The 27,162-nt window shown below is 41.7% G+C and overlaps 2 protein-coding genes across 2 annotated transcripts in view; one reads left to right on the top strand and one right to left on the bottom strand.

Moving 5' to 3' along the window:
* TMBIM7P (protein lifeguard 2) overlaps positions 1 to 27,162 on the top strand; it is an 83,799-nt gene continuing 56,637 nt past the window's right edge. The window contains exon 1 of the mRNA XM_056800204.1: positions 1 to 220. The gene's annotated coding sequence lies outside the window, so the exon portion shown is untranslated. The remainder of the gene's footprint in view (positions 221 to 27,162) is intronic.
* Positions 21,001 to 27,052, bottom strand: GATAD1 (GATA zinc finger domain containing 1). The gene is made up of 5 exons (XM_016426408.2): positions 26,608 to 27,052; positions 26,335 to 26,460; positions 25,139 to 25,198; positions 23,045 to 23,228; positions 21,001 to 22,515 (listed from the first exon to the last, which is right to left on the bottom strand). The coding sequence occupies exons 1-5, from the start codon at positions 26,932 to 26,934 to the stop codon at positions 22,325 to 22,327; spliced, it is 888 nt and encodes a 295-aa protein (XP_016281894.1). The 5' UTR covers positions 26,935 to 27,052; the 3' UTR covers positions 21,001 to 22,324.

The following is a 27,162-nucleotide window of genomic DNA, read 5'->3' as shown; positions in this document are numbered from 1 at the left end:
AGGAGGAGGAGCAGGAGATAAGTAGGCTGGGAGGGATACTGTAACACAACTCCAAGGCTGATGTCCAGCCTGCGAGCCGTGGGATTGTTGACCAGAGTGTGCCTCAGGGGCCCCGAGCCAGTCCTCCTGTAGCTCCCGCATCCCGGGAGCCCGGGGCTTCTTGGATAAGGTCTTCAGCAGGTACCGGCAGAACCCTTTGGAGCCAGACAGCAACCCTGAGGTGAGGGAAGCAGGGAGGGAAGAGGAGTGGGTGGGGATGGCTTCAGGGAGAGACTCTGGACTGGACCGGACCGGACTGGATCACTCCTTTCAGAGGCATCAGGACCAGACTCCCAGCGGAAGCGGGGATGTAGGGAAGGCAGAAACCTGCTTTAGAGACTGGAGCAGGGAGACCCCTGATAGAACTCTGTGACCTTGAGTGCCTCATTCTGTTTCTCTGAGTCTCAGTTTCCTAGTCTGTAAAGTGGGTCTGATACCTCCTAGGATTGACGGGAGGCGCAACTGAGATATTTAAGATAGATAGATGGATGGAGCGAGGAAGGGAGAGACAGACAGACAGATGGATACACACATATATACTTATACGTCACTTTGTAAGCTGAAAGGTTATGCCTCACTATGGGTTATTTTTATTAGAGAATTACCTAAATGGTGCAGGGGATAGAGCAGTGGATCTGGAGTCAGGAAGATCTGAATTTAAATCTGGTCTCATTTTGTTGCATTGTGACTCTGGGCAAGTCACTTACCTGCCATTTGCCTCAATTTCTTTTTCTGTAAAATGGGGATCATAATAGCACCTACCAGGTTTTGTTTGGAGGATCCAATGAGATAACAATTTTAAAGCACAGCCATTGATTCACTCCTTCCTTCCTTCCTTCCTTCCTTCCTTCCTTCCTTCCTTCCTTCCTTCCTTCCTTCCTTCCTTCCTTCCTTCCTTCCTTCCTTCCTTCCTTCCTTCCTTCTTTCCTTCCTTCCTTCTTTCCTTCCTTCCTTCTTTCCTTCCTTCCTTCAAGTGTGATTTCCTCGATTTAGAAAATTCTCGTTATGGAACACACACCCATTAGATGTATGATGTGTAAGAAAAATCTTAAATAATTATGATTTTTTAAAGAAAATTTGGAAGCTGTGGCCCCAAACATACAAATATTTTTTTTTCCACTCAAGGATTTTGAGGAAGAAATGGAAATATCCTTAACACTTATTTTTATAAATGTCTCTTACAGATCTAAAGTCATCTTGGTAAGTCGGGAACATGCAAGTGCCCTGTGTTATCACTGGTGTTTTGCTATTAGAAGAATCATGTTGATATGCTTTATCACTTGTTTATTTGGGTATATGTTCTGGTTTTATAAGATTATTCACTTGAAAAATGAATAATCTGGAAACATTTTGCATGATAATACATGTAACTAACCCCATGTATTGCTTGTCCACTTCAGGAGCTGGGGAGGGAAGAAGGGAGGGAGACAACATGATTCATATAACTTTGGAAAACTTATGGGAAAATTTGTTGTTAAAATAAAATAAAGGTAAAACATTTAAAAAAAAGAATCATGTTAAAGTATTAAAGTGGAAAAAGTTGGGTCAATATTCACTGACTTTACATTTGAACTTTTAAAAATATTGTAACCAATACAGCTACAATGAGATGAACTTGACAGAAAATAGTTTCTTTTACTTCAAAGGAAATACCAACCCACAGTTAGTCCAGTATTTATTGAGCACCTACTGTGTGCCAGGCTTAGTAACCAAGGCTGAGGATAGAAAGAAAGAGCAAATCAGGAAAGAGCACAGTCTGTCCTCAGGGAGTTCACAGGCTAATGGCTGCTGACAACCTGAAAACATTGGAGTTAGTTAATCAGCAGAGGGCAGGCCCTAGTGTGATTATGTCCTTTTTTCCCCCCTTTAATCAGCACAAGCTGGACCTAATGGAGATTCGCAATTTCATGTATCATTTCTTTTCGTTGTTCTTTGTATGTGGAAATGGTGATAGAGGTTGGTGTTTGCCAAGTTTAGTTCGTGCCAGTTTCTGAGGAGGAGGCCCAAACTTGAGAACAGATAAAACAGACAACTTTCTGTGTAGCAAAATAAAGGTCACTGTTATCTTTCCTGAGCTAATTGTCCTGTACTCTCCCAACTGGACACAGAAAACCCATTTTCCAGAAGGGAGCAGAACAAAAGGAAAGAAATAGTCCAGACCAGGCACTTACAGCTTTTATTATAGGGAGCCTCATCCACTCAGTCTTATTTTCTGAACTGTTGGACCAAGAATTTCTGCATCTTCTGATGCTTTGTTTTAATCGACGTTTGGAAGTTCAAGATTTGCCCCACTTCAAATGAGCTTCATTCATTCTTGGTATTTTTTAAAAAGTAAATGTTTCTTCATATCTTTGGGGTTAAACATCACCTACATTTCCCCTTGCATTCTATTTTCTATCCCTCCCAGAAAGTTGTCCTTTAGAATCATGTAACCATCAAAAAATTTTCTTAATAAAATAAAATTTAAAAAAGAAAGAAAAAAGGAAAATTAAGCCCCTTCTTGAAAAAGTTGTATACTACACAGTATTCCACAGCCCCGGTCCCCCATCTCTAAAAAGAATTAGGGGAGAAGAGTCTTCTCAAACTTGTCTTTGGGGCCCCGCTCACTCATGGTAAAGGCAGCCCTGTTTCTACAGTTTTCTCATTGTTGTTTTCAATTTCGTTAGTGGCACCCTTGAGCAAGGAAGGTGGCAGAATCACACCAAATTCATCAGAATATGGAACCCAAGTATGGATGGAGAGTTTTATCTCTTTATATCTATGTATATAAAGAGAGAGAGAGAGAGAGAGAGAGAGAGAGAGAGAGAGAGAGACTCACTATATATATATTATATATATACAATATATATATACAAAGAGAGTAGGGGAGAGAGAGAAATATAGAAATCACATTTTAAGGCCAGGTGCTCTATATTTCTTCTTTTTCCAAAGCAAAAAACATTGACTTTAGGCTTTCTTTGTGTGCCTTTGGTTAATTTTCCTGCTATGGTGGATGGCTCTGGGTAGAGAAGATGATTCCCCATCTAGGTACTGGCTGTCCAGGAGGCCCTGGCTTTTCCATTGTTTTTAGTCATTTAGTTCTCGCTGTTTTTAACCCAAAAAGGTCCTAGAAAGACTTTTGTCTCCTTAAGTTCCTCTTAGCTGATGCCCTGCTGTTTCTGACCTCGAGAGGCCCACATGGGCTGCCAGGGCTCAGCCAGGCCCGGGCCAAGTTTGACAGGTTCTCATGGGCTCAGGCGATGACATGAGGGACTTGAAGAAGCTCTCTCAGATCCAGGCGTTTATTCTTCCATCTTATGCATGTTATAAATGAAATGATACATCTTGGGGGTCATGGCAGGCTGCATGTGTGCTCTGCCATTTTGACTCAAGGCAGTGGGGTGGCCTCAGGAATCCCAGAATCTAAATTCTGTCTCAGACACTTCTGGGCTGTGTAACAACAAACCAGGCCTTACCCTTGCTCTGCATTGTCTCCTTGAGGACAAAAGAAAATGTCTGAAAAGCACCTTGCAAACCCGAAAGCACCACCCAATTGCTAGCTATGATGATGATTGTTCTTCATCCAAGTTTCTCCAAAGTGTGCATATTCTCAGGGGTTTCTATTTCCTAAGTTATTCTATGATGGATAACATCTCCTCTTAGATGAATACAAAGAAAAAGCCCAAGAAGAGCTGCTCACCACCCGTGTAGCCTTGGCAAGACTCTGGAAATACCTGGAAATAAATTATATTCCTCATTTGCGACCCAAAAATTTGGTTTCAATGATTTCTAAGGACTTGTGCAGTCATGAAGAATTTAAGTGGGCTCCGTAGGTAGGGCATGATCCTACGCCAATCGAGCTCGAGGTTATTTCAGGGTCTTGGGTTCCCTCCCTGGCCCCAAGCATGGAGAGTTTGTCATCAACCACTGTAAAAATGGAGATTTGAACTCTGGACTCCAAACCCCAGGAGACCTTGCTAGCTCCCAGAATGCCCTCTAATCTCACTGAGATTCTCACCTGGGCGAGATCACAAATTATTATTTAAAGGGAGTTCTCCACCTACTGGGCCTTCTTTTCTACTTCAGCTTTGGAGCAGGCGGTCTCTCATGATGTGAGTGAAATTGAATTGGGCCTCTTGGCCCACCTAGCACGTGCCTTTCTTACTTGTATTTTCTTAAATTCTCAACCTTTAATCAACCTCTAAAAATATAATACTCCTTGCAGAGAGAAAGTAATTTCTACCTGCCTCAGTTTCCCCCCCCCCCAAATTTTAATCTTTACACCACCCAATTCCCACATGACTGTCTGGTCTCTCGTTTTTTCCCCTAATTTTCTTTTTCCCTAATTAATTCTGGAAAGATGGACAGACGAAGAGGAGGGATCTCAGAATCCTTTATTACAGTATTCTTGGACCCCAGACATCTCTTCCCAGATCTCTGGCACTTCCCTAGGAAGCCACAGTCCAGGAATGTGATGGAGAGCTCAGAAGGCAGCAGTTTTATTTACATAAAAACGCTCAGGAGTGGTTGGATGGAGAAATGTCTGCGACTGAGGGGAAGACTTGGAGTCTAGTGCCTCTGACATCAACAACTCTCGGCATCTTACTCAGTGTCTCTTCATTATCTGTAAAATGGGGTCATCAGAGAGGACTCTGCAATCCTGTGATTTCATAAAGTAACGCACTGAAAAGTGATTTCATAAAGCTGTGTTACAGCTACCTTCATTCTCAGCCTCATCTCCTCTATCTCTAAAATCTTTGTGACCCCAAAGAGCAGATTATATGGGGGTCCATGGTGCATGTGAAAGCTCCCTCTGCACTTTTGGGGCTTGACTTAGTAAACTATTTTTCCAACATTTATTTATCTAAAATTTTCAATATTTTGGAAAAATTCATAAATGGACAGTGAAATTAAAATAGATGCCAACATAGTAAAATATCTACCAATGATTTCAAACTAATGAATTTTAACTAATTTGAAATGGTCAGGATTATAAGAAGCCACAGACTACTCCAGGTACAAGCCAGCCCTTTGTCCAGACCTTTCTCATCCTAGCCTTTCCCCAGGTCAACCTTTTGCTCATCATTGCATAGAATTATTTTACATTTTAACTAATCACATTTGACCAATAAAATCCCTTTTCTTGTTCTAAGGAGTCCTTAAATAAATAAGTTCATTCACTAAAAAACATATAGGATAATTGAAGAAGGAAATGCCCAATCACTTCAGTGTCTTTGCCAAGAAAACCCCAAATGGGGCCATGAAGAGTAGACCAGTATTGAACAACAACAAAATACGGGATAATAGAGATTATAGATTTAGAGCTAAAAGATATCTCAGAGGTCAGATAGTCTATTATTTTCCAGGGGAGGAAACAGGCCCAGGCCAGTAAAATAACTTAGGATCCTAGATTTTGAGCTGGATCTCTGAGGCCATTTAGTCCAACCCCTTCACTTTACAGTTGAAGAAATGGGTTCAGGTAGGTGAAGTGGTTTGCTCTAAATTACAAAGACAGTGACAGATGGAGGATCTGAATTCAGGTCCTCTGAATCATTGAGTGCTGTGCAATGGGCTCTAGTAGAATAGGAATGTATATAGAGATGGGTTAAACAAGATAGGATCTGAAAAGAGTAAGAAGAGGTAGCCATGCTGTGGGAATTGAAAGAGAGCCATTTCTTCCAGTTGAGGGTGGGGAAGGATTTCCAAAAACATTTTTCACATGAGCAAAAAAATGCCCTTCATGCTCTTGATAGAAGCATGTTTTCTTTATGTGTCAATTAATGCAATTATGCAATACTGCAACTAATTAATCATGTTATGCATTCCAGAGTAGAGAAGAGAATGCTAAATTTTTCACGGTGTATGCCAAAGCTCCTACGTTCTTAGATCCTGAAAACATGAGAAAAATGATGTTGTTTTTGATGGTATTTTACCCAGGGATATACGCCTGTCTGTGCTGGCTTTCTTAGATGAACCCAGTAAAGCTCACTCCATCCATCCTCTCAATGTGGTTTCCACTTCATCAGCACTTGGTCCAGGTGCTCTGAGGGTGGAGATAATAGCAGTCATGACAAACTACAGATGATTTTTTCCTTTTTGTGGCATCTCAGTTGCTGCCATTTTCTTTATCAGAAGGGCTAGTTGCAATTAGAGTGCATGATTGCCCCTAATAGAGTCAGTAACAGACCCGGGCACATAAGCTTGCGTCCTGAGTGGTGATTTCCTTTGGAAAATGTTAGGCTTGTCTGCAAAGTCTGTGCTTGTTTCCCCAGCATGGGGAAGCACCAGGCTCTTGTCCAGCTGGCCTGTGGCTCAAGCTACACACTCGAGCCATCGAGGGCCGAAGACACAAGGCAGTGGATTGACCACACATTCATGAACCAGTAGAGACAAGACAAAAACAGCGAGGATTGGTGAAGGCCACACCAATACGGAGTCTATTAAGGATGAACATCAAGGAAGGGCAGGCAGGAGGCGAAATGTTGCCTCCACCCTCCAGCCTTGTGGCAGTGCTGGTTTCATTTGGCTTAATTGTTCTTCATATCACTGGGAGGCCAGCTATGGAGAAGGGACGGTGGCGTGAAATAAATAAATGCGACTTTAGAAAGAGGCTGTTTTCATTGTCCGGGCCCAGGAGCTCGTGCTTGCCCTGGTTGCAAAGGTCCAATCTGCCTCAGGGGAAAGTAAAAATTCTGGCTCCTCTTGTTTGCTTCCAAGGACCAGAAATGGCAAGTCCTTCCCTCATGACCACATTCCCTGAGGATTATTGGAGCAGCTTCTCTTGGCAGTTCACTTCCTCCAGGACTCTCCTTTCCATCCATGTGTATGGGGATTGAAGGCTGAGGCAGAGGGAGGTCAGGCTCCCCCCAAGTCCCTTCAAGAGTCCTGGCTAAGGACAAGTCAAGGAATCCAGCCTTGTAAGTCAAGTTCACGATGGAGCATTTTTTTTTTTGGTTTAGCAAAGAGCTAGATTTCTGCTGTCTCTGTGGTAAGATGGTGTGCAGAAAATGTCAGTAGCTTGTCATTTAGCCTTTGACATAATTCCATGTACTGGAGGAGAGAATTACAAACTGAAATCTAATTAGACAACTAGGTAGCATGGTGGGCAGAGCGCTTGACTGTCCAGAAGAACTAGAGTTCAAATCCTGCCTCAGCTACTTTCTGTAGGATGCTGGACGAGTCACTTAACCGCTATCTGCCTCAGTTTCCTCACGTGTAAAATAGGGATACTAAGAGCACCTGCCTCTCAGGGTTATTGCGAGGAACAAATGAAATAATAATTGTAAAGCACTTTGCAAGCCTCAAACACAATATAAATGCTAGCTATTGTCCATTATTATTAAACAAGAACTCATTCAGAATGAATTCAAGTAGTCTAGTAGCAGGAGGATGGAGAATTAGACCACAACCTTGACCTGTTCTGGCTGTGTGGCCTTGTGCAAGCTACTCATCCTCTCATTGCCTCCAGGCAAGTCTCTAAGACCAGAAGGGGCCTTGTTTCCTGTGTGAGTCTTGGATAATAAGGTGGTCTTTATTTTTTATTTTTTAGGGCATCAGAGTGAGAGCAGGTCTTCTAATCAAGCCTCACAATTCATTAGGGAGCATTTACCCTGAGAAAGTCCTGAGAGAATGCCTGGAGTTTGCACATAGGTCTGAATTTCAAAGATGAAATATTTAAGCTTTTAACCTTCGAAGATGAATTAAGCAAAGCAGTATCAAAGTTGGTAAAGAGGGTGTGCGATACATAAAAGATGACCCAAAAAGGAGGGGTCTCACTTAAAAAATCCCTTTTCCTGAAAGTCTTCCCCAAAGCTTAGAGAAATCCATTCCTTCCTCCAAGTCCACTTGTAGCTTCTCCTCACCACAGACCCAGGCCACTCTGGCCTCAGCCTCCTCTCTGTATCTTTTCTGGTCCTGCCTCTTCCAGGGAAGGTGGTGGTGGGCTGGGGATCACCACCCTGCTGGGAGCTGGTCTGGGCTCAGCAAAGGGCCTCCAGTGACTCTTTGATCTGGACTGTGGGCGTCTGATGTTTCAAATTTAGTTCATCTCATCCTTTTCCATTTCTGCCCAGCTCTAGAGAGCACAGACCTTTGAAGCTGAAATAGAACCGTGGTGTAACCTTCTGGATGGGAAACTTCTCTGCCCTGGAAAGCCTTTCCCTGTGAGGAGCCCAGACCGTTCAGCATCGTTTTCTCAGACATAGACCACGATTTGTTTGTAAAAGTAAAATTACTCATGATCATGAAGGCTGATGGATGGCAAAGGCAGCTCACATTTTACGAAGAGAAAGGGTTAATGTGTATGTTTCAGAATGTTTGACATTTCTTATACCAAGCACAAATTAGTGGATAAAACCACCAACACAAGGGCTGAAGACCAGAGTTCAAGTCCTACCTCTGACACATACCAGCTCTGGAACTCTGGGTAATTCACTTAAACTCTCAGGGCCTCAGGCCACTCTCTAAAATTATAAGTTTCAGGGACCAATCAACATGGGTAAATAACAAGAGCTTATTTATTTAGCACTTTTGTAAGGCGTAAATTTTATGGTTGGATTGAATATATATGTTTTTAGTTGGTTACCAGGGATTTTAAATTTTAAATCCCAATGAAATACTCAAGCCAGAATGGAATTTTCTGGTGGTTTTTTATAATAGAAGGAAAGAGAGAGAGAGAGAGAGAAAGGAAGGGAGAGAAAGGAAGAAAGGAAGAAAGAGAGAAAGAGAAAGAAAGAAAGAAAGAAAGAAAGAAAGAAAGAAAGAAAGAAAGAAAGAAAGAAAGAAAGAAAGAAAGAAAGAAAGAAAGAGAGAAAGAAAGAAAGAAAGAAAGAGAGAGAGAGAGAGAAAGAAAGAAAGAAAGAAAGAAAGAAAGAAAGAAAGAAAGAAAGAAAAAAAGAAAGAAAGAAAGAAAGAAAGAAAGAAAGAAAGAAAGAAGCAAGCAAAGAAAGAAGCAAGCTCTGGTCTGATCTGAGCCACACAGAGGTTCAGAGGCCTCAGCCAAGGGGTCTCCAGAAAAGCCAAGGAAAAGGGAGTCCCAGGAGATGGGCCTTTCCAGAGGTTGTTGCCTCCAAAAAAGCCAAGGAAAGGGGAGTCAGCCTTATCACTCACCATGTGATGATCTAAGGGAAGCAGCCTGAGGACTCATACTCACAAGCTCCTCCAGGGTTGAATTCCAGGGCCAAGTCCCTCTCACAGGAAGTGATGCAAAATATAAAGGCAGTTCTTTATGTCACTTCCTGTGTCTTACATGTGCCAATGGTGGCTTAAACTGGGCTTTGGACGGCCCAGGGGTTAGTCAATTGTTTCTGATTTGTCACTTGCTAGCACACAGGGGTCATGGACCTTCCTCCCCGACACTTAATGCCCTATTCTAAAGACTAAGTGGGGTGGAGTAAAACTAAAATTCACACTATCAAGTGCTAAAGTGTTTTTGCAAAGTGTTTTACATGTATTATTTTATTGGATACAACAACTCTGTGAAACTGGTACTATTATCTCCATTTTATAGATGAGGAAACAGGGCTCAAGTCAGTATCATTTAATTAAAATGAATACTATTTTCAAAGGCATACAGAGACTTCAGAGTCCTACCACCATCACCAACTTCTGAATCCATTCTAGAAAATGAGTCTCTGGACAAGTAAGTCAAGTCACTGATGGGAACCTCAGGAGAGCTTCCTCATGTCAAGAAAGTAAGTTTGCTAAATATCCAGGGAACAGACCTTAGCAGGTATGTTTTTTACGATCCAGCCATCAAAAAACTGTTCACCTTCTACTTTGCTATATCCTTTTTAGCAACTAACCTGCAAATTTAGAATTTCAAAATCAAAATGCCAACCTTTCTCTCTCTACCCCCCCCCTTCTCTTTTTCTCCCCTTATCTCCAGGAGTAAGCCATAGGGGCTTAGTGACTTGTCCAGGATCACACAGCTTGGAGGTGTCTGAATCCATATTTGAACTCAGGACCTCTTGTCTCTAGGCCTGACTCTCAATCCACTTAGCACCTGGCTGCCCCTTAAGTGCCTGGTTTCAAAAATCCATATGTGAATGATGGTAAGAAGCTATTTAGGAATATGCTTATGTAGTACTGATGGTCTTGGTTCCTCAAGGTAGCCCATTATCAAAATCGTGTGTTTAGACAAATTTGATAACTAAATAGTTCCTATGACAAATTTTAAAATGAGGATCATTTTGTGGCCACAAATTCAAGTTTCTTTTATTTTACACCTTAATTTTATCACTATTTATTTATATGTCATTTATGTAATCTAGGGGCTAGTACATACTCAACATTCTTTTATTTAAAAGTACATTTTAATAAAAATACGATGTGACATTTTGTATTTTGCCATTTTTTGCTTGCTCTAAAGCAAATTTGGCTTTGATTTCAGATTTGGAATGACAATTAAATGATGACATTTTAATTTTTAAAAAATTTGCATTCAATGAATGCAACTCAAAAGAACATTTTAAAAGTTTTAGAGCAAATGTACATGTGTATTACATATGTTATATATTTTTATATGTACACACATGGTAGAATGGGAGAAAGATAAGTAAAACTGTGACTATTTTGTTTTGCTTCTTTTTTTTTTAAGTATGTAATAAAATCATAGTTACTTTCAAAACTGTCCTAGATAAAGCCATTCTTAAGCATTTTAGAGCAGGTACTGTGAGAAACACTAGAGATACAAGAGAACAAGACAGTCCCTGTCTTCAAGGAGCTTATATTCTAAATTTGGGAAGACAAATCACACAGGGAAGAGAGCTGGGTGGTACCCTTATAAGGATATGGTTTGGAAAAAGTGGCCAAGAAATAACTTGGAGGTCTGGCTCCTGGCAAGATTAAGCTAACAATCCAGAGAAAGCATCCAGGTGATCCCCTAGCTTTCTCTCCTGTCCTTTTTCTTCAGCTGAGTTGTTCCTTGCTTCTGACATAACAGAAAATTGGTTGAGGCTATTTGAAACCCATCTTACTTTCTTCATCTCCAAACCCTTTGATATGACCCTCCTCCCTCTCTTCCTTTCACCCAGACTCTTCCTTTTGCCAAAACCAATCTCTCCATGTGTATATTTGATCCTTTCTTCTCCAACATACTGCATCCTCAACAATCCCTCCTCTTATTCTAATCTATTTCTTATCTATTAGTTCCTTCTCTTTTGCCTTTAAAAAGATTCATCTCCCTCATGCTTAAAAAATCCTTCACTGGCCCTCACCATTTCCTCATCCTCTATCTCTTCTCCCCTTCTCAGCTAAACTCAAGAATGCTGTCTATACTATCTGAAAAGGTAAATGAATTTAGTTAGGATGGTTGTTTTTATTATATTGGCTCAGCCTATCCATGAGCAATTAATGCTTTTCCAATTGTTTAGGTCTGACTCTTTTTGCATGAAGTGTTTTGCAATTTTGTTCATATAGTTTTTGGGTTTGTTTTGGTAGGTATACCCCCAGGTATATTTTATATTTGAATAAAATTTCCTTTTCATTCTCTTGCTATTAGACTTTGTTGGTGGTAAATGGAAATGCTGATGATTTATATGGGTTTATTTTGTATCCTGCAACTTTGCTAAAATTGTTTACTATTTCTATTAGTTTGGGTTTTTTTGTTGAATTCTCTAGGACTCCCTAGGTATACTATATTATCTACAAAGAGGGATAACTTTGTTTCTTCATTGCCTATTCTAATCCCTTTCATTTCTTTTTCTGATCTTGTTATATGAGCGTTTCTACTGCAATATTAAATAATAGAGGTGATAATGGGCATCCTTGCTGTTTACTACTGATTTCATTGGAAAGGGTTTTAGTTTATCCCAATTACAGATATTTGCTAATGGTTTTGGATAGATGCCATTTATTATTTAGGGAAGGTTCCATTAATCTCATTTTTCTATTTATATCAATTTAATATAAGTTATACTCCCTTATTCTTTTTTAAACCCCACTTTGATCAGTATCAGCCTCAACAGCCCCAGAGGTGTGTATGGCTATCTGATGTGGTACCCTGGCAAATGGAAGTGCCCATATTGGATGGCATGGTAAAAAGTCAGGGCTCAGACTTGGACTGAGGTTAAGCCTGTCCAAACAGAGTCCCAGGAGGAGTGGCAAAAACTGGCTTCATTAGAGAGGGGACAGAGGAAGTGCTGCTCTCTCTTCCTGAACACTTATTGATTTCTCTCTTCTTTAGAGCATTTAACCCTTGGCACACACTGGCTTATCTTGTAGCTGCTTGTGGTCAAACTGCTAGGGAGGAGCAGAAGCAGTATATAAAAAGCAGCTAGGCATTTGGGCAGTTGAGTGATCATGTGATCTTTTTCTCTAACCTTTACTAATACTTATAAATTAACATAGTCTCCAGATTATTGTAAACATAATGATTTTATAATGAATGGATGTTTTATTTTGTTAAATGCTTTTTCTGTATTTATTGAATAATCAGCTGGTTTCTGTTGGTTTTGCTATTGATATGGTTAATTATGCTGATTTTTTCTAATATTGAACCATCTCTGCATTTTTGGTATAAAACCCACCTAATTGTAGTTATTATTATTCTTATGACATAATACTATAATCTCTACACAATGGTTTCTATTAGATAATTAATCAACATGTCTTAGATTCCCAAGGAAAATGCATATATCAGTGATTTTGCAGGGCGAGAGGGATGGGGTTTCAATGCTTCAATGCTTTGTTTCAGTTTTTGCTTTCTGAGGTGGAAGCAGGGTATAGATATTTGGGTCTGAATACCAGGTACCTGGAGAGTGTACTAGAAGAAAGACAAGAAAAGGGGTTGTGGGAGGGGAACCACCTGATCATTTACAGATGTAATGGATGGGGCTCCCTTGAATAGCTGGGCTGGGTTAAAACAAAAGGTGAGGCTGTCACTTATTAACATGAGTTTGGGTAAATGCTTTTTGGAGAAGTGACTGACCAGTCCTGGAGAGGCTCTCTACCTCCAGGAATTGCTCTTCCATATGAATAGGTCTTTTGGCTTGTCCCCACGTTATGGGTTTCATGGCTTCGATCCTTTGTGGTCATTTGTGTTCTCAATACTCCATTGTTCTCGAGAGTCCTCTGCTGGGTCTGTGTGCTGCTCTGGCTTGATGTGGATCATGTGTGTGGATCATGGCCTGTTCATTTCCTGTGTAAATAAAATCAAAACCTCGACCCCCATGTTATAATTCTGTAAAAGACTGATAGGTTTGGGATAGATTGGGTCGGGTGATGTTCCTTTCAAATATCATTTGGTATTCCCCTTTTTTGTTTTTACAGTCCAGTTGATTTTTTTTTTTGATTGGGCTATTTGTTTAAAGGGCTATGAGCGATGTTCTTGGCTCATCAGACTGCTTCCTGCTGATGGTCCAGTCTCCACCCACAGGGATTGCTATTGGTGATGTCTAAAGGACCTCAATTTGGAGAGTCTTATGGACAGTTGAATTAGCTACTGAGGTAATTGTACAAGGTGGGAATTGGGTGAAGAGTTTCACATTCTTATAGGTTTCTCTGGCTCATGTTCAGTGATTGCCCAAATGAATTAACTTACAAGAAGAGACTCATTATACTCTCCCTCAAACAAAAATTTTGAGTGGGGTAGAGTTTCTTAGGTGGGTAGTGGAGCATATTTGATTGCTATGCATCTTCAAATTTCTGGGATTTCATTACCAGCTCACCTTACTTTGATTATAGAAATTTGCTTTGAAAGGAAAAAGCAGGGAAAGCTCATTAAAACAATGTTTGACTTCAGGTAAGTGTTAGAGTTATTAGTCATGCAGTAACAATTGTACTTCACAGTACCTTGACTTTCCTCTTGAATGGTGGATATTGTTCAATGGTTCATCAGACAACCATACTTGAGTTTAAAACTCAAAAATAATATTAGTTGCAATCCCAAAGGCTTTTACCTCAAACAGCAAAGCTCACCAATTGTAGCGTGCAGCTGAAAAATGTCCAGGACTTACATACACAGTGAAGAGATTTGATTTCACAGCTTTTACTCGATTCTCTTCTCTTTTACCAATTATTGGAAATCATTGCCATATTATGAACAGATTTGTGCATTCTCAGTAATCCAATTCCATTGTTTAGAAACCCCCTAACTTGAATGAGCTTTTCTTGTTGTTGTTTTGCAGTTAGTGACTGCTGACACAGACCAAAAATTACAGCTAAAGGAAAATGTGCAAGGGTTTTTTGGGTTGTTTTTTTTTTCAGAGAATGATTATCAAGTTTTCTTTCCAATAATTTTCCAGTCTTTTTCTGAGTTTCAATACTCACTGAAAATCCTCAAACTATCTGACAATTCTTTCCAATTCATACAAAAAAAGAGTTAATAAATTTTTTTTTAAACTCTTACCTTCCATCTTGGAATCAATATGTATTATATATGTATATTACTATGTATTGACTCCAAGCAGGAGAGTGGTAAGGGCTAGGCAATGGGGGTTAAGTGACTTGCCCAGGGTCACACAGCTAGGAAGTGTCTGAGGCCACATTTGAACCTAGGACCTCCCATTTCTAGGCCTGGCTCTCAATCCACTGAGCCACCTAGCTGCCCCTAAGAGTTAATAATTTTTCTGGGAATTAAATTTCCACTAACATTATCTTGATTAATGGTGGCTCCAGACTTCCAGTTGTTTCTACAATGATAGTAGAGGAAAATGCTTGTTTTCTCTTAGTTGCAAAACATTCATAACAAACTTTTCACTCTTGGCTGGTAAAACAGGAGCTGGGGGGGGCGGGGGTTGCTAGGCTCTATCCTTTAATTACTAATTTACTTTGGGAAATGGAAGTTAGAACTTTCACTCTTCTTAGAATTTGCTGTTTGTGCCCTTAGTAGGGGTTTGTCACAAGGACATGACAAGTCTCACCTATTACAGCTTAGAGAGAATTATTCTTAATAACCCAATTGTGTTCTTAAAATTTCCATGATCCAAACAAACCTTTGTTTGACCTATTTACTCCTCCACTGGTTTCTCACTACTTACAAAGAAGATATCTTCTCTTTAACTTCTACCTTACTACAAATCAACTTGCCTAATCTCTAAATGTTTACAAAGAATCAATTTTTCTGCTTTTGTTAGTGACTTGGAAGAGAGCCAACATTATCCTCATAGATAACATATTATCTTTTGAACTTTGTTATAACCAATTTACTTCCAACTTTTAGTTTACAGTACAAATCACATGTCATTGCAAATAAACATGATCAAATTCTAACAAATTGCTTCTAAACATATGCTTCTAAACTATTTAAACCCATATTTTCAGTTTTAGCAGAATCATGCTTGCACAAAGTACATATTTTGGCAACACTCAGTAAATTCAGTCAAAAATCTAAACCCTTAATCTAAAGATGTTTCTTTTTTAAGTATCTATCTATACTTGTGACATGATAATTGGAGATTAATCAGAGCCTCAGGGGTCTAAAATTGGAATAGTTTATGAATCTGCTTTGTTTGTTTAAAAATTTGGAAATGCTTCCTGTACAATTTGCATTTGGTATAAAGACACATTCTAGATTTTTTCCCCATAAAATTTATAATCTTTCATTTCTGGTATTTCCATATAAGTATTTGAGTAGTTTATTCCATTGTTATTGTTTATATGTAATTTATCTTAAATATATATACATACACCATTTAAAATATGTTTACTTTTGGCTTTGGTTGCAATATTATCTTTTATAATAGATCAAAATTTAATGAAACTGCTAACACCTTAGGTTTAAAATTTCTGTTTATTGTGGGGAAGGGGTTAATAAGTTTGTAGGAAGTTCCAAGTCTTTAGCAATATTATCTAAAATGAATCTTGCTTATGATTTAGCTTGGTCTCATATCCTAGTCATGTTTTAATCTTGATATTAAATTATTCTCAATGGATATTAATTGGAAACTTTGGAATTTTCAAATGGATACCTCAGATATTTCTACATAATTGATTAAATTCCACCAATAATATTAATTTGCTGTATCTATTTTGCACTAGATTTTTCACTCCTTTTTTTGCTTATTAAAAGTAACTGAACATGTATATTTTCACATTTAATTTTCATAAAGGAATGCTTGCTTATTGCTATTCATATACATTTGACATGATTAAATACAGAAGAAAACTGAGAAAATGTTTAAAAATATAAGCCATTTTCAATTTTAAATTACTTTTCTTACTATATATATTTTATAGTCCTGGGGAATCTGAACAAAAAGCCATGTGTGTGTCCAACATTCACACATAGCATGTACATGCCTCTCTCTTCAGTGCAATGAAGGGATCACACTAATAAAGCAATCACATTGCATCTTCTTGAATAAACATACACATGAACATATGAAACCAAACCATAATGCTAGGGGAAAGTGTAGTACTTTGGAATCAAAAGAACCAACTCTCCTATTTTGCTATTTATGTGTTTTGGGACAAGTCATTTCAATTTTTCACTCTTTATCAATTTCTTTATTATTCCTAGCTCATCTGGCTTCTCCTCTTTAGTCTTCTAACCACAGAGGAGAGGTAACTACACTTAATTGCATATAATCAATAGTTCTTCTTCCATGTCCTATTTGGTTCTTTGTGGACTGGTCAGATTTTTCTTGTCAGTTGCATTATTCACATATACCGTTTGCATATCACATTTGTACTTCTAGCCTTATCCAATTCAGGTGAAAAATAAGTTTTCTGTTCAGTATTAACTGCATGCATACTTTGTTTTTATACATAATTACATTCTAACAAATTGTATTTAAATGCATGTCAACGTGAAATCTGGATGCCTCAGTTTTACCTCTGCCCTTTGAGAAACCCCAGTGCCAGAAACACCTGTTTTGGGTTGAACTATAGACCTTAAACTGTTTGGGGACCCTGGTATGGGTGGGATCCGGGGACATAGTCAAAATGTTGAGTGCCTTCATTTGTTTTAGAACAGGGGTCCCCAAACTACAGCCTGGGGGCCACATGTGGCCCCCCAAGGCCATTTATCCGACCCACCACACTTCCGGAAGGGGCACCTCTTTCATTGGTGGTCAGTGTCTGGAGTACTGTATGTGGCGGCGCCTCAAAGTGTGGTGTCACTCATGTATGGTACTACTTCTGGTGACATAATCCTTTGTCTTATTCTGTAATTCAACAAGAAGGAGGCTCCCCACAAAGGATTATGGAAGCACAATGGAAGATGTCAGCATGGTGAGTGGCAATCTGGGGGTGGAGGTGGGGGTAGGGATTCCACACTGTGTATCCTGCTGCCCGGTTTAGTGGTGGCAGTGATTGGCCTGTGCAAGGTGTGACAGGCCCATCCCAGCTGGCGCTGCAGCCTCCGCTATCCCAGACAGTGGCATATAGATTTGTTAATTTTTTTTTTTATAGTCCTGCCCTCCAGTGGTCTGAGGGAAAGTGAACCGGCCCCCTGTGTAGAAAGTTTGGGGATCCCTGTTTTAGAAGTTTCTCCCATTGTATTACAGTTCTCTTTCAGAAAACCCAGCTTTTCTTTTGACCCTTTCCTTTGTAAATGTTATAGTTGACAGCTCCCTGATACCCCTGAGGCTGGCTGCAAACCTCTCTGCAGCCTGCTTGCAGTTTGTCTATGCAGGCTTGCCGTTCCTAGATCTCCAGAGGGTATAAAACCAAGTTCTGCTTCTCTTTGGAGTTGTCAATCTAGTTTACTTCCTAAAACATGCACACTTTCTTTTGAGAAACTGAGGGGTTTTTGCAGCATTGAAAAGGGGAAGAAGAGGTGGAACAAGAAAAGAAGGATAAATTCTTGGAGAATTGTCTAAAAAGGATACAGGTTCCTGATTATTACTACAAAGTGTGTCTAATACCTGCCTGAATAATTTCCATGCATGCCACGTTGCTGGAGAAATAGGATTATATATATATATATATATATATATATATATATATATGTGTGTGTGTGTGTATATATATATATATATATATATATATATATACTGTTGGTAAAATCAAAAGGGCAATGGGGAGAGAAATATCTAGCCTATGAAACCAGTAAGGGATGATCTCAACTATATCTCTTAGCACATTTTTGAAAATTGTTAGAGTTTTTTAAATGTTCTGACCTAATGGCAATCCGTGGTGGTTTGATTTTGGCTCCTTGAATTATATAGAAGGATCAGCCAGCTACATTTCCTCTGGAGCTATTACTAAATGGAACTGTTCCAAAAACTGTAGAACGTTTTTTTTGTTTGTTTGCACAAAAGAATGTGCAATAGCTAGCCTCTTCTTGGGGGTGGTGGTAAGGAAAGGGTTTTGTCCTCTTAAAATAGATGCTTCTAAAAGAAGAACAGACAGCTTTAGATTTAAGAACTGGCTTGTCCCCTGTATTTTGCTCCTGACTTTTCCCTTCCTGCTCTATAAGTCATACCCTCTGCCTTGGGAGTAGGGGGAAGTTTTCCCTTACCCATAACTCCTTGATGTGCCTCCTGGAGTTCCCTATTATTTGGATGCCACCTGACAAGTCCTCCTTGCCAAATTATTTGAGGGTCCCCAAGAAAGGGCAAGGGAAATGAGACAACAAGGTGGCGGATGGGAGGATGGAGATGGCTGGTAGCTTATCTAGGCAAATGTATTGAAAGTTACATCTGTTTTTATAAGGAGAGAAAGCAAGCTGGGGCTTCAGCACAAGATTTTCACATCCATGGTAAAATAAATAATTGGTAAAGTGATACAGTGTAATCTTGTTCACTTCATTGAGTCTACACAATGGTTTCTATAATTAATCAACATATTAGATTCCCAAGGAAAATGCATATATCAATGATTTTGCAGGGCAAAATGGAGGGGGCAGTTTGTGGCTACAGACCTTGGGGTGAAAAGTTGAGATACATGACAGATTTCGGCTGCTTTATGGCTCAGGATTGTGCTTAATAGTCTCAGGCTTTGCCCTTCTACAAGTTTAGTTGTTTTTTGAATGTTTGGTAGAATTCACTTGTGAATCCATCATGCTCTGGGGCCTTGATCTTAGGGAGTTCTTTGGTGGTTTTATTCAATGTCTTTTTCTGTGAGGGAATTGTTTAGGTATTGTTCCCTCTTTTGTTAATCTGGGTAGTTTATTTGTAAGTATTCATCTATTTCAGTTTTATTGGCATGTGGTTGGGCAAAATAACTTCTATGATTGCTTTAATTCCTTTCTTATTTTGATACTGGTAATTCGGTTTTCTTCTTTTCTAAAATCAGATTAAGCAGAGGTTTATCTGTTGCTGTCTACACTCTCTACTTTCATTTCCTCTCCTTTATTCCTCTGTAATCTGGCTTCTGATCAGTCTGCCAAGACTATTCTCTCCAAAGTGACTGGTGATCTCTTAATTCTTCTATCTGGTGGCCTCAGTCCTCATCCTTTTCCATTTCCACATATTTCACCATTTGCCAAATCTTGATTTCCTCCCCATAGCATTTCTTGAAACCAATACTTCTTTCCACTTACCAGCAACCACCTTTTGGAGACTCCCATCACTTCACTTAGACAGCTTCCTACCTGGTCTCCTTGCCCCAAGGTCTCTTAACCTCTCTAGGTTATTATACACATTCCTGGCAAGTCAACCAACCCCAGTGCTTTCTATATCCTCTAGGATAAAATAGAGCAGCTCCCATTTCTTTTTCTTTTTTAATCCTTACCTTCTATCTTAGTAACAACTTTAGGGCTAGGTGAATGGGGTTATGATTTGCCCAGGGTCACAGCTGGAAGTATCTGAGGTCACATTTGAACCCAGAACCTCCTGATTTCAGAACTGCCACTCTTTCCATTGTGCCACTCAGCTGCCCTTTACTTTTCAAAGACTTATAACACCTGGCGCTAACCACTTTACATCAGCAATCTAGCCAAAGTGACATCTTTAGTCCTCACACACAACTCTGCACCTTTGCAGTGGCCATGCCATCTCCTCCTTTCCTCCCTTAATACTGATGTAGCTCACGCCTTGCCCTCTGCCCAAAGCCTTTCCAGATCCCCCCACCTGCTAGAGCTTCCTTCTTAAGCTCCCCTGGGGATTCCCGTCAAGCCTGCGTCATCTCTGGAGCAGCCTGTGAAGGCCCAGGGCCAGGACCCTACCCCTCTCCAATCCATGTTGAGGGTGAGCTGCTTTCCCCAGGAGAATGTCAGCTCCCTAAGCAGGGGCTGCCTTTCTCCAACAGCACAGAGCCTGGCAGCAAGGAGGTCCTTAGTACAGACTGATTCTATATTTACACAGGACCTATTTGTATGGGTTCTTGTCTTCACTCCCACTAGCATGTTAACTCCTTTTACATCCAGGATTGTTCTGTTCTCTCTACTGAATCCCCACTCAGTGTCTGGCACGAGGTGGGCACCTAAGAGCACCTGCTGCTTGACTGACTGAAATAGTCAGGAAGTGATGTGGAGGCCTGGTTCTTGGAGAGAAAGGCACTGGAGCAGTCACCCAGCCCAGGGAGGGGAGGAGGAGGAGGAGGAGGAGGAGGATGAGAAGCATGGCTGAAGGGCAGGCAGCAGAGTTAGAAATGGAGGTTCAGAGTTGGAACACCCAAGTGTGGTGCTGACTATAATCCAAATCAGTGTAAAAAATAGACTCGAATACAGGACTACAATCCCCATGAGCCTTTGCTCCACTTCCCCAGAATGCCTTGTAATCTCACCTGGGCCGAGATTGAGAAGGCATTTAAGCTGATTCAAAGGCTTTTGAGGGCTCTTGGCGCTTTTTGGACTTCCGTTTGGAGCAGGCTTGTCTCTTGCGTGATGTGAGGTTATTTTGTCTAGGCCTCTGGCCTAGGCACATGTTTCTTACTTGTATATTCTTTAATCTTTAACTTTTAATAAACCTCTAAAAAATATAATACTCCTTGCAGAGAGAAACTAATTTCTGCCTCAGATGCCTCAGTCTCCCCGACTCCCCTAAATTTTAATCTTTACATCAGGAGAGGCTTAAAGGAAGAGGGCTGGGAAACTGCTGGCTTGCTCATTTAGCGATCTCTGCATTAAAAATGTAAATGAAATAAATACAAAGCAGCTTTGAAAAATATATTTTAATCCAAAAGTTTTAGGCATTAGCATATGTCAATTATTTACAATGATGATATTTACAATGACTCACAACTACTCTTGGGGAAGACATAAATACTAAATACAATAAATTGTAAGACTCAAATGATAGTCATTTCTGCCAGATACAAGCCTAAGTGTGTACAGGAAAGGGACAAAGACAAAGGGATACAGTAAAACTTTTATATTTTAAAACCATGGGGATGAAATTTCACTTGGAGTTTTCTCTCAACAAGTCAGCAGTTTCCATCGGGGCCCAAGGACAGGCCCTCCTGGCAGGTGGGCACAGGCAGCCTCCGGTCCTGAGGCTCAGCCCACCCTGCTCTGACCCAGCTCCCATGTCCATGAGAAACGTTCTAAGAGCCTTTTTGAGAAGGTTGTGCTCTGCTTAGGATTTGGTCATTAGACAGTGCGCTGACAGCCTCTGGTCTGACCTGATAATGAGCAGCAGCTTGGACCATGCCAAAGAGGTAGGGAACAGGGTCATCCTTAACATGTTTCTCAGTGGGAGAAACTACTGTCCACAGTGAGCCAACGGAAGCCCTCCTGGAGCCCTTGAAGGAATAGCCAGGGTTGACTGGAATACGCAAAGAAAGGTATCATCGGCTCAAACCTGGTTGTTAAGCTTTTATCAAAATATCCAGTGTGCCTGGCTACTGTGCCAGAGCCCTTCCACTGTGACTAGCCACCGTGTGAGGTGAGGTCCTATTTATAATTCCGTAGCACATACTTGATGTATGTCACTGCACGATTTCCTACTTAATCTGTGTAAATATGTTCACCTCACAGGCATGGCGCAGTCTCACTATTTTAAGTATAACAAGATGTTTAGTAGAATTTTCTATATATATTTTTTTTTATCACATATCAGTCATCCTAAGGCTAAGACTGGGGTCCAAGGCCAGAGCATCATGTACGCAGCACTTTGGGATTGGAAGCTAGCACCTCCATCATCACACTGATGGCAGGAATAGGTCCTGGCGAAAAGTAGGGCTTCCTTTATCAGAAACTTCTTCCACTGCAGGAGATCCTAGCTTAGGAAAGGCTCTCCTATCCTATTCTATAGAGGTACCTCTTTAGAATGATTCTAAAAAATGATTGGTTAAAAATGAGGGAAGAAAAAGCTAACTCTGTCCAAGAAGATACTATTTACCTATTTGTAATAATAATAAAAGATTTTTTAAAAGTTATTTCTTCAGCTAGCCAACAATTCCAGTAAATATATTACAGGACATCTTGTAATGGTGTGCATAGAAGACATAGGAAAACAGAGTCTTAAAAAATAATCCTAGACTACAAGTTGTTGGCAACTGTTTCCTTAATGGTAATGGCAGGAGTGGGTCCAACATGAGTCCATATGTACCCTTTCTCTGGTCTAGTGGGAACAGTGGGGAATGGTGAGGATCGAGACTTGAAATATTCTGAAGGTGCATGGCAAACAAATTCCAAATATTCCATCTTCCTTGGAAGGTCTTCTTCTGGTCCTATAAGAACCAGGAAAATTACACTTACAAACATGATGTGAGGCCACTCCAACAATCAAAGTTCCTAGTTTCCAGCTTCATACTGCTGCTTCTAGGTAAGCTAGCCAGTATTCCTTCCCAAGGCCCCATGCTGTATGTGGTATGCTATATGGCAAGGGAGCAAAGGTTCCCTGATTTTACATGGAATGAAAAAGAATGAAGACTAAATCCCTTTCACAGAAGAAGGGGCAGCAAGAGTCAGAGTGAATCTGGGGGACACTAAAAAGCGGCATCCTTGCGTTTCTTCACAGATGCTTTGTGAAACGGAAAGATGCCACTTACGCTACTCTGAGAACCTGGCGCACCCCTGGGCAGCTGTCTTAAACCCTGCTGCTTCTGGGCACTCAAACTGTGAAGCGGCCAGCTCCTCTTCCAGGGGCTCAGACTCGTGCTTGTTGCAGAACGTGGATACATCGGTCAGGTTCACAATGCTCTCACAACAGAACCAATCCTGAACCCCTCAGGCCCTCGGACCTTCCGACGGACTCACCTATGATATAAGACGCTGGGTCAAACTGGTCTTTGGGGCTGGCCAATGTGGGGATGAGCCAAGTTAGTGCCGCACTCTTCTCACAGTACTGGTCCTGGATAAAGCCCCTTATCTGCGCGTAGTATGTTTTTCCATCTTGTTCATCAACTACAGAAACAACATCTCCGATCTGATAGTACACTCCCTGCAAAGGTCAAATAGATACTCCTCTTGAAAATGAACAGAGGGCAGCTCTGACCTCAGTGGGGAGAAACCGATGGCCATCTTCAAGTATGAGAAGGGCCTGCTGTGGAGCAGGCAAAGGCGGCCCATTCTGGCATGACCAAGGGACAAACTTTCCTCCAGGATGGGAACCACCCAGAAGTGCTTTCCTTTGTGGGAATCTCTCTAGCAGAGTATGGGATGGCTGTGCACAGAAGCCTTGGCTGTCCTCATAGGACTCTCCTAACTGAGATTATGCCAGTCTTTTTAGGGTTGGTCAGCCAGGGTCTGCTGGGACATCAAACCAGGAAGACTCCAGTGGTCAAGACAACATCACTATCAACAAGAACTTGCATTTTTGGAGTCTTTTAATTTTTCAAAGAGCTTTCATGCTTTTACTTTGTATCACAATTACACTGTGAAGTATCACCATTCCTGGTTAGGCAGAGGAAAACTATGTGCCCTAAAAGCTATGAGGAACTCAAATGGTCAGGAACAGAGGCTGAAGCCCACTGTCCTGGAGTTAACTGGTGGCAAATTAGATAGAGCACTGGGTCTGGAGTCAGAAAGACCCAAGTTCAAATCTAGCCTCATACACTTACCAACTGTATGATCCTGAGCAAGTCATCTACCCTCTCTGTCTCAGTTTCCTCATGTACAAAATGGGGATAATAGCACCTACCTCCCAGGGTTGTTGTGAGGATTAAATAAAATAATATTATAAAGCAGTATCACACAGCCACTACAAAAATGCTAGGTATTGTTGATATAATTTTCACTGGCCTATTATACCTTTTTGTGTTATTTTGAAATGGTGATCACCTCCTGCGAAATCATGTTTTTCTTCTCAGTAGGGCTATCGAAAATCTTAAAAACCAAGTCAAAAGGAAGCATATTTTGCTTAGAAATTTTATTAAGGATTTGCTCCATCTTAAATTTGTATTAAGCTTTTCTATCAATCAAATACTATTAACCAACCAGTTTAAAATTAGAGCCACATTATAATGGCAATTCTTAGTGATCTTAATGGAAGGCTCCTCTAAACACAAAATTCAATTAGTTTCTTGGCAGTACCATGGAGTCAATGTATCAACTTTTTAATGTTCCAGAAAGGAAAGTTCACTATTTTTATAATTAGCTAATTAATAGTTATTTCCTACCAGATAAAATCCACTGCCACTGGAACAACAGATATCCTATTTCAGAAAGGTGGAGGTAGAGAAGTGTATATAAATGAAATGCTCCATTGAAAAGGAACTGAAGTTGGAGCACTGGTGTGCCTCAGCCCTTCATACATCAGGTTTCTTGTACACTGATACCAAGGAAATGTGACAAGAGCACTAAGCTCAGGGTCACTGACTTGGTCACCTTATCTACTGAAATAAGGAGGGTTGTCTTAAGTGATCCTGAGGATCCTTTTGAGTCTCACATCATGTGATTGTGAAAGGCTATGTCTGGGATTCGTCATGCTCTGTGGGGCCCTGAAAACACTCTTCTGGTCTGGGCACTGTTGGCTTAGTGGATGACACACCATCCTGACATCTGCACCTCTGGCCTGACTTGGCTTCTTCTACTTCTGATCACCAACCTCTCTTGTGACATGTCTTGAAATACACATTTGCCTCTTTAAGTGGACACCCACAAATGTCTCCTACAGTTAACAAATATGCTTCCATATCTAAATCTTCTCAAAAACTTCTCTTTCCCTGCTTCCCTCAACACTAGGTCTGGAAATGGGTGCCCTCAACTCAGAATCACCTTTGTAGAGAAGGGATCATCATATTAGAAAGATCAGAGGGGAAAATAATTGTTCTACTTTTAAACATCTTACAATGCAGAGTTTTAAAGCATATTAAAGACTGAAGCCTTCATATAGTAAGAATTCATGTTTACCTTGTGAAATATTGATTCTGCAGTAATGATAGTGGAAACTGCTTCAGGAGCTTTGATAGGCTAAAAAAAAGAAAGCAACATCACTGACCCTGTTTCCTAGAAAGGTGCCATGTACATTTTTTTAGCCATAGAAATTAAATACAAGACTTTAAAAAGTTGGGGTTTTGGTAGAGTTGTCAGGCAAAAACTACCTCCCCTGACTTCTACAAATACAGATCTACAACCATTCTGCACCCTAAGAATTATCTGAGGTGCTACAAAGAAAAGTGACTTGTCCAAGTTCACACAGCCAGGATATTCAGAAGTAAGACTTGAACCTAAGGATCCTTGCAAGTTCAGAATCTTTTACATAAAACCTCTAACTCCTCAAGAACCATCAGAGATCTAGGAAGAGTCCCTGATTGACAGTGGTGGTAGTAGAAGTAGCAACAGTAGTGTTCACTTAAGCTTTTCCAACCTCTGTTTCCTCATCTGCAAAATGAGGATAATCATAGCATCTATTTCCCAGGGTTGTTGTGAGGATCAAATGAGAAAATATTTGTAAAGCACTTAGCACAGTTCCTGTCTGTCTGTCCATCTAGATGTATATATATGCACACATGGCTATGTATAGATGTGTGTGTATAGATGCATATACACACATCTATGTATAGATAATATATTTAAATTGCTATATTAGTGTAATTATTATAAACAATACAGATATGACTAGATCGCTATTTTTCTTTGTGTAGGGATTTATATATCTGTTTGTGTCCACACCCATAGCCACATATGCACACGTCAGAACCACAGAAATAGATCTATACCCATACAGCTGGGTGATGCAGTGGATGGGGTGCTGAGCCTGGAGTCAGCAAGATCATCTTCCTGAGTTCAAATTCAATTTCAGCCACTCCCTTGCTGTGTGACCCTGGACAAATCATTTAACCCTGTTTGCCTCGTTTTCTTCATCGGTCAAATGATCTAGAGAAAGAAATAATGCACTACTCCGGCGTTTGAGGAGAAAAACTCCAGTGGAGTCAGTAGGATGCCGAGGCAGAACAATAGCTCCCAGGGTATAGGCACAGCTACTTTACAGATACATACCCCAGGACGGACTCTTACGTACAAGTCAGACCCACCTACGTGCACACACAGCTACGTGCCTGCAGACGTCAGATTCCCCGCCCCCTTAGCCCCCACTGGTCACTCACGTTCTTCAGCTTAAAGATGTGCCTGCGGCCCTTGCCCTTGGTGGACACCTTCTTCTCGGCCGCCGGGGCCGACTTGTACTTGGTATTCCGCAGGCGCGCCGAGCGCCGGTGTATCTCCTGCTTGCTCTGCCGCGGACACATCAAGGAGCCGGCGCGAGCGGCCGCCGTTAGCAGGCGGGGGCCGGGCCCCGGGGCGCGCCTCGGACCTGCCGCCCCGCCCCCGGACCCGCCCCCAGGCCCAGGCCCCGCCCCCGGACCCGTACCGCCGCTCACCTGCTTGCCGCCCCCGCCGCCCCCGCCGCCATTGCTCTGATGAGAGGCCGCTGCCGAGGTGCCGGCGAAGCCGGAGCCCGGCCCGCCGTGGCCGCCGCCGGGAGCGCCCCCGCCGCCCGCCGTGCCCGCTCCCGCGCCGGGCGTGCCCCCGCCGCCCGCCGTGCCCGCGGCCCCGCCCGCCGCGCCTACGCCCGCCGCGCCCACGCCCGCGCCCCCGCCGCGGCCCGTGCAGTGGTTGCAGAGGATCTCGCCCTGCGCGCCCTTCTTCCACATGGATGACGACGTAGTCCGGCATACGCTGCACGTGGGCTTCAGGCCCAGCGGCATGGCGGCCGGCGGCGCGGGCGGCCCCCGGGGCCTCAGCGACACGGGAATCGCGACCGTGGGGCCAACGCGCCCGCCACCGCTGCCACCTCCGCCGCCGCCCCCGCGCGGCCGGGAGGAAGCGGGCAAGGAGCGGAGGAGCCCGGGCGGGCGGGCGTTCCGGGGCGGCGGGCGCGGCTGGGGGCCCCCTGCCGGCGGGAAGACTCACTCGGCTGCTGTGCCTTCCCGAGC

Source organism: Monodelphis domestica, chromosome 5, assembly GCF_027887165.1.
Source record: "Monodelphis domestica isolate mMonDom1 chromosome 5, mMonDom1.pri, whole genome shotgun sequence".
NCBI classification, from domain to species: Eukaryota; Metazoa; Chordata; class Mammalia; order Didelphimorphia; family Didelphidae; genus Monodelphis; species Monodelphis domestica.
This window is presented reverse-complemented; position numbering and strand designations above follow the sequence as displayed.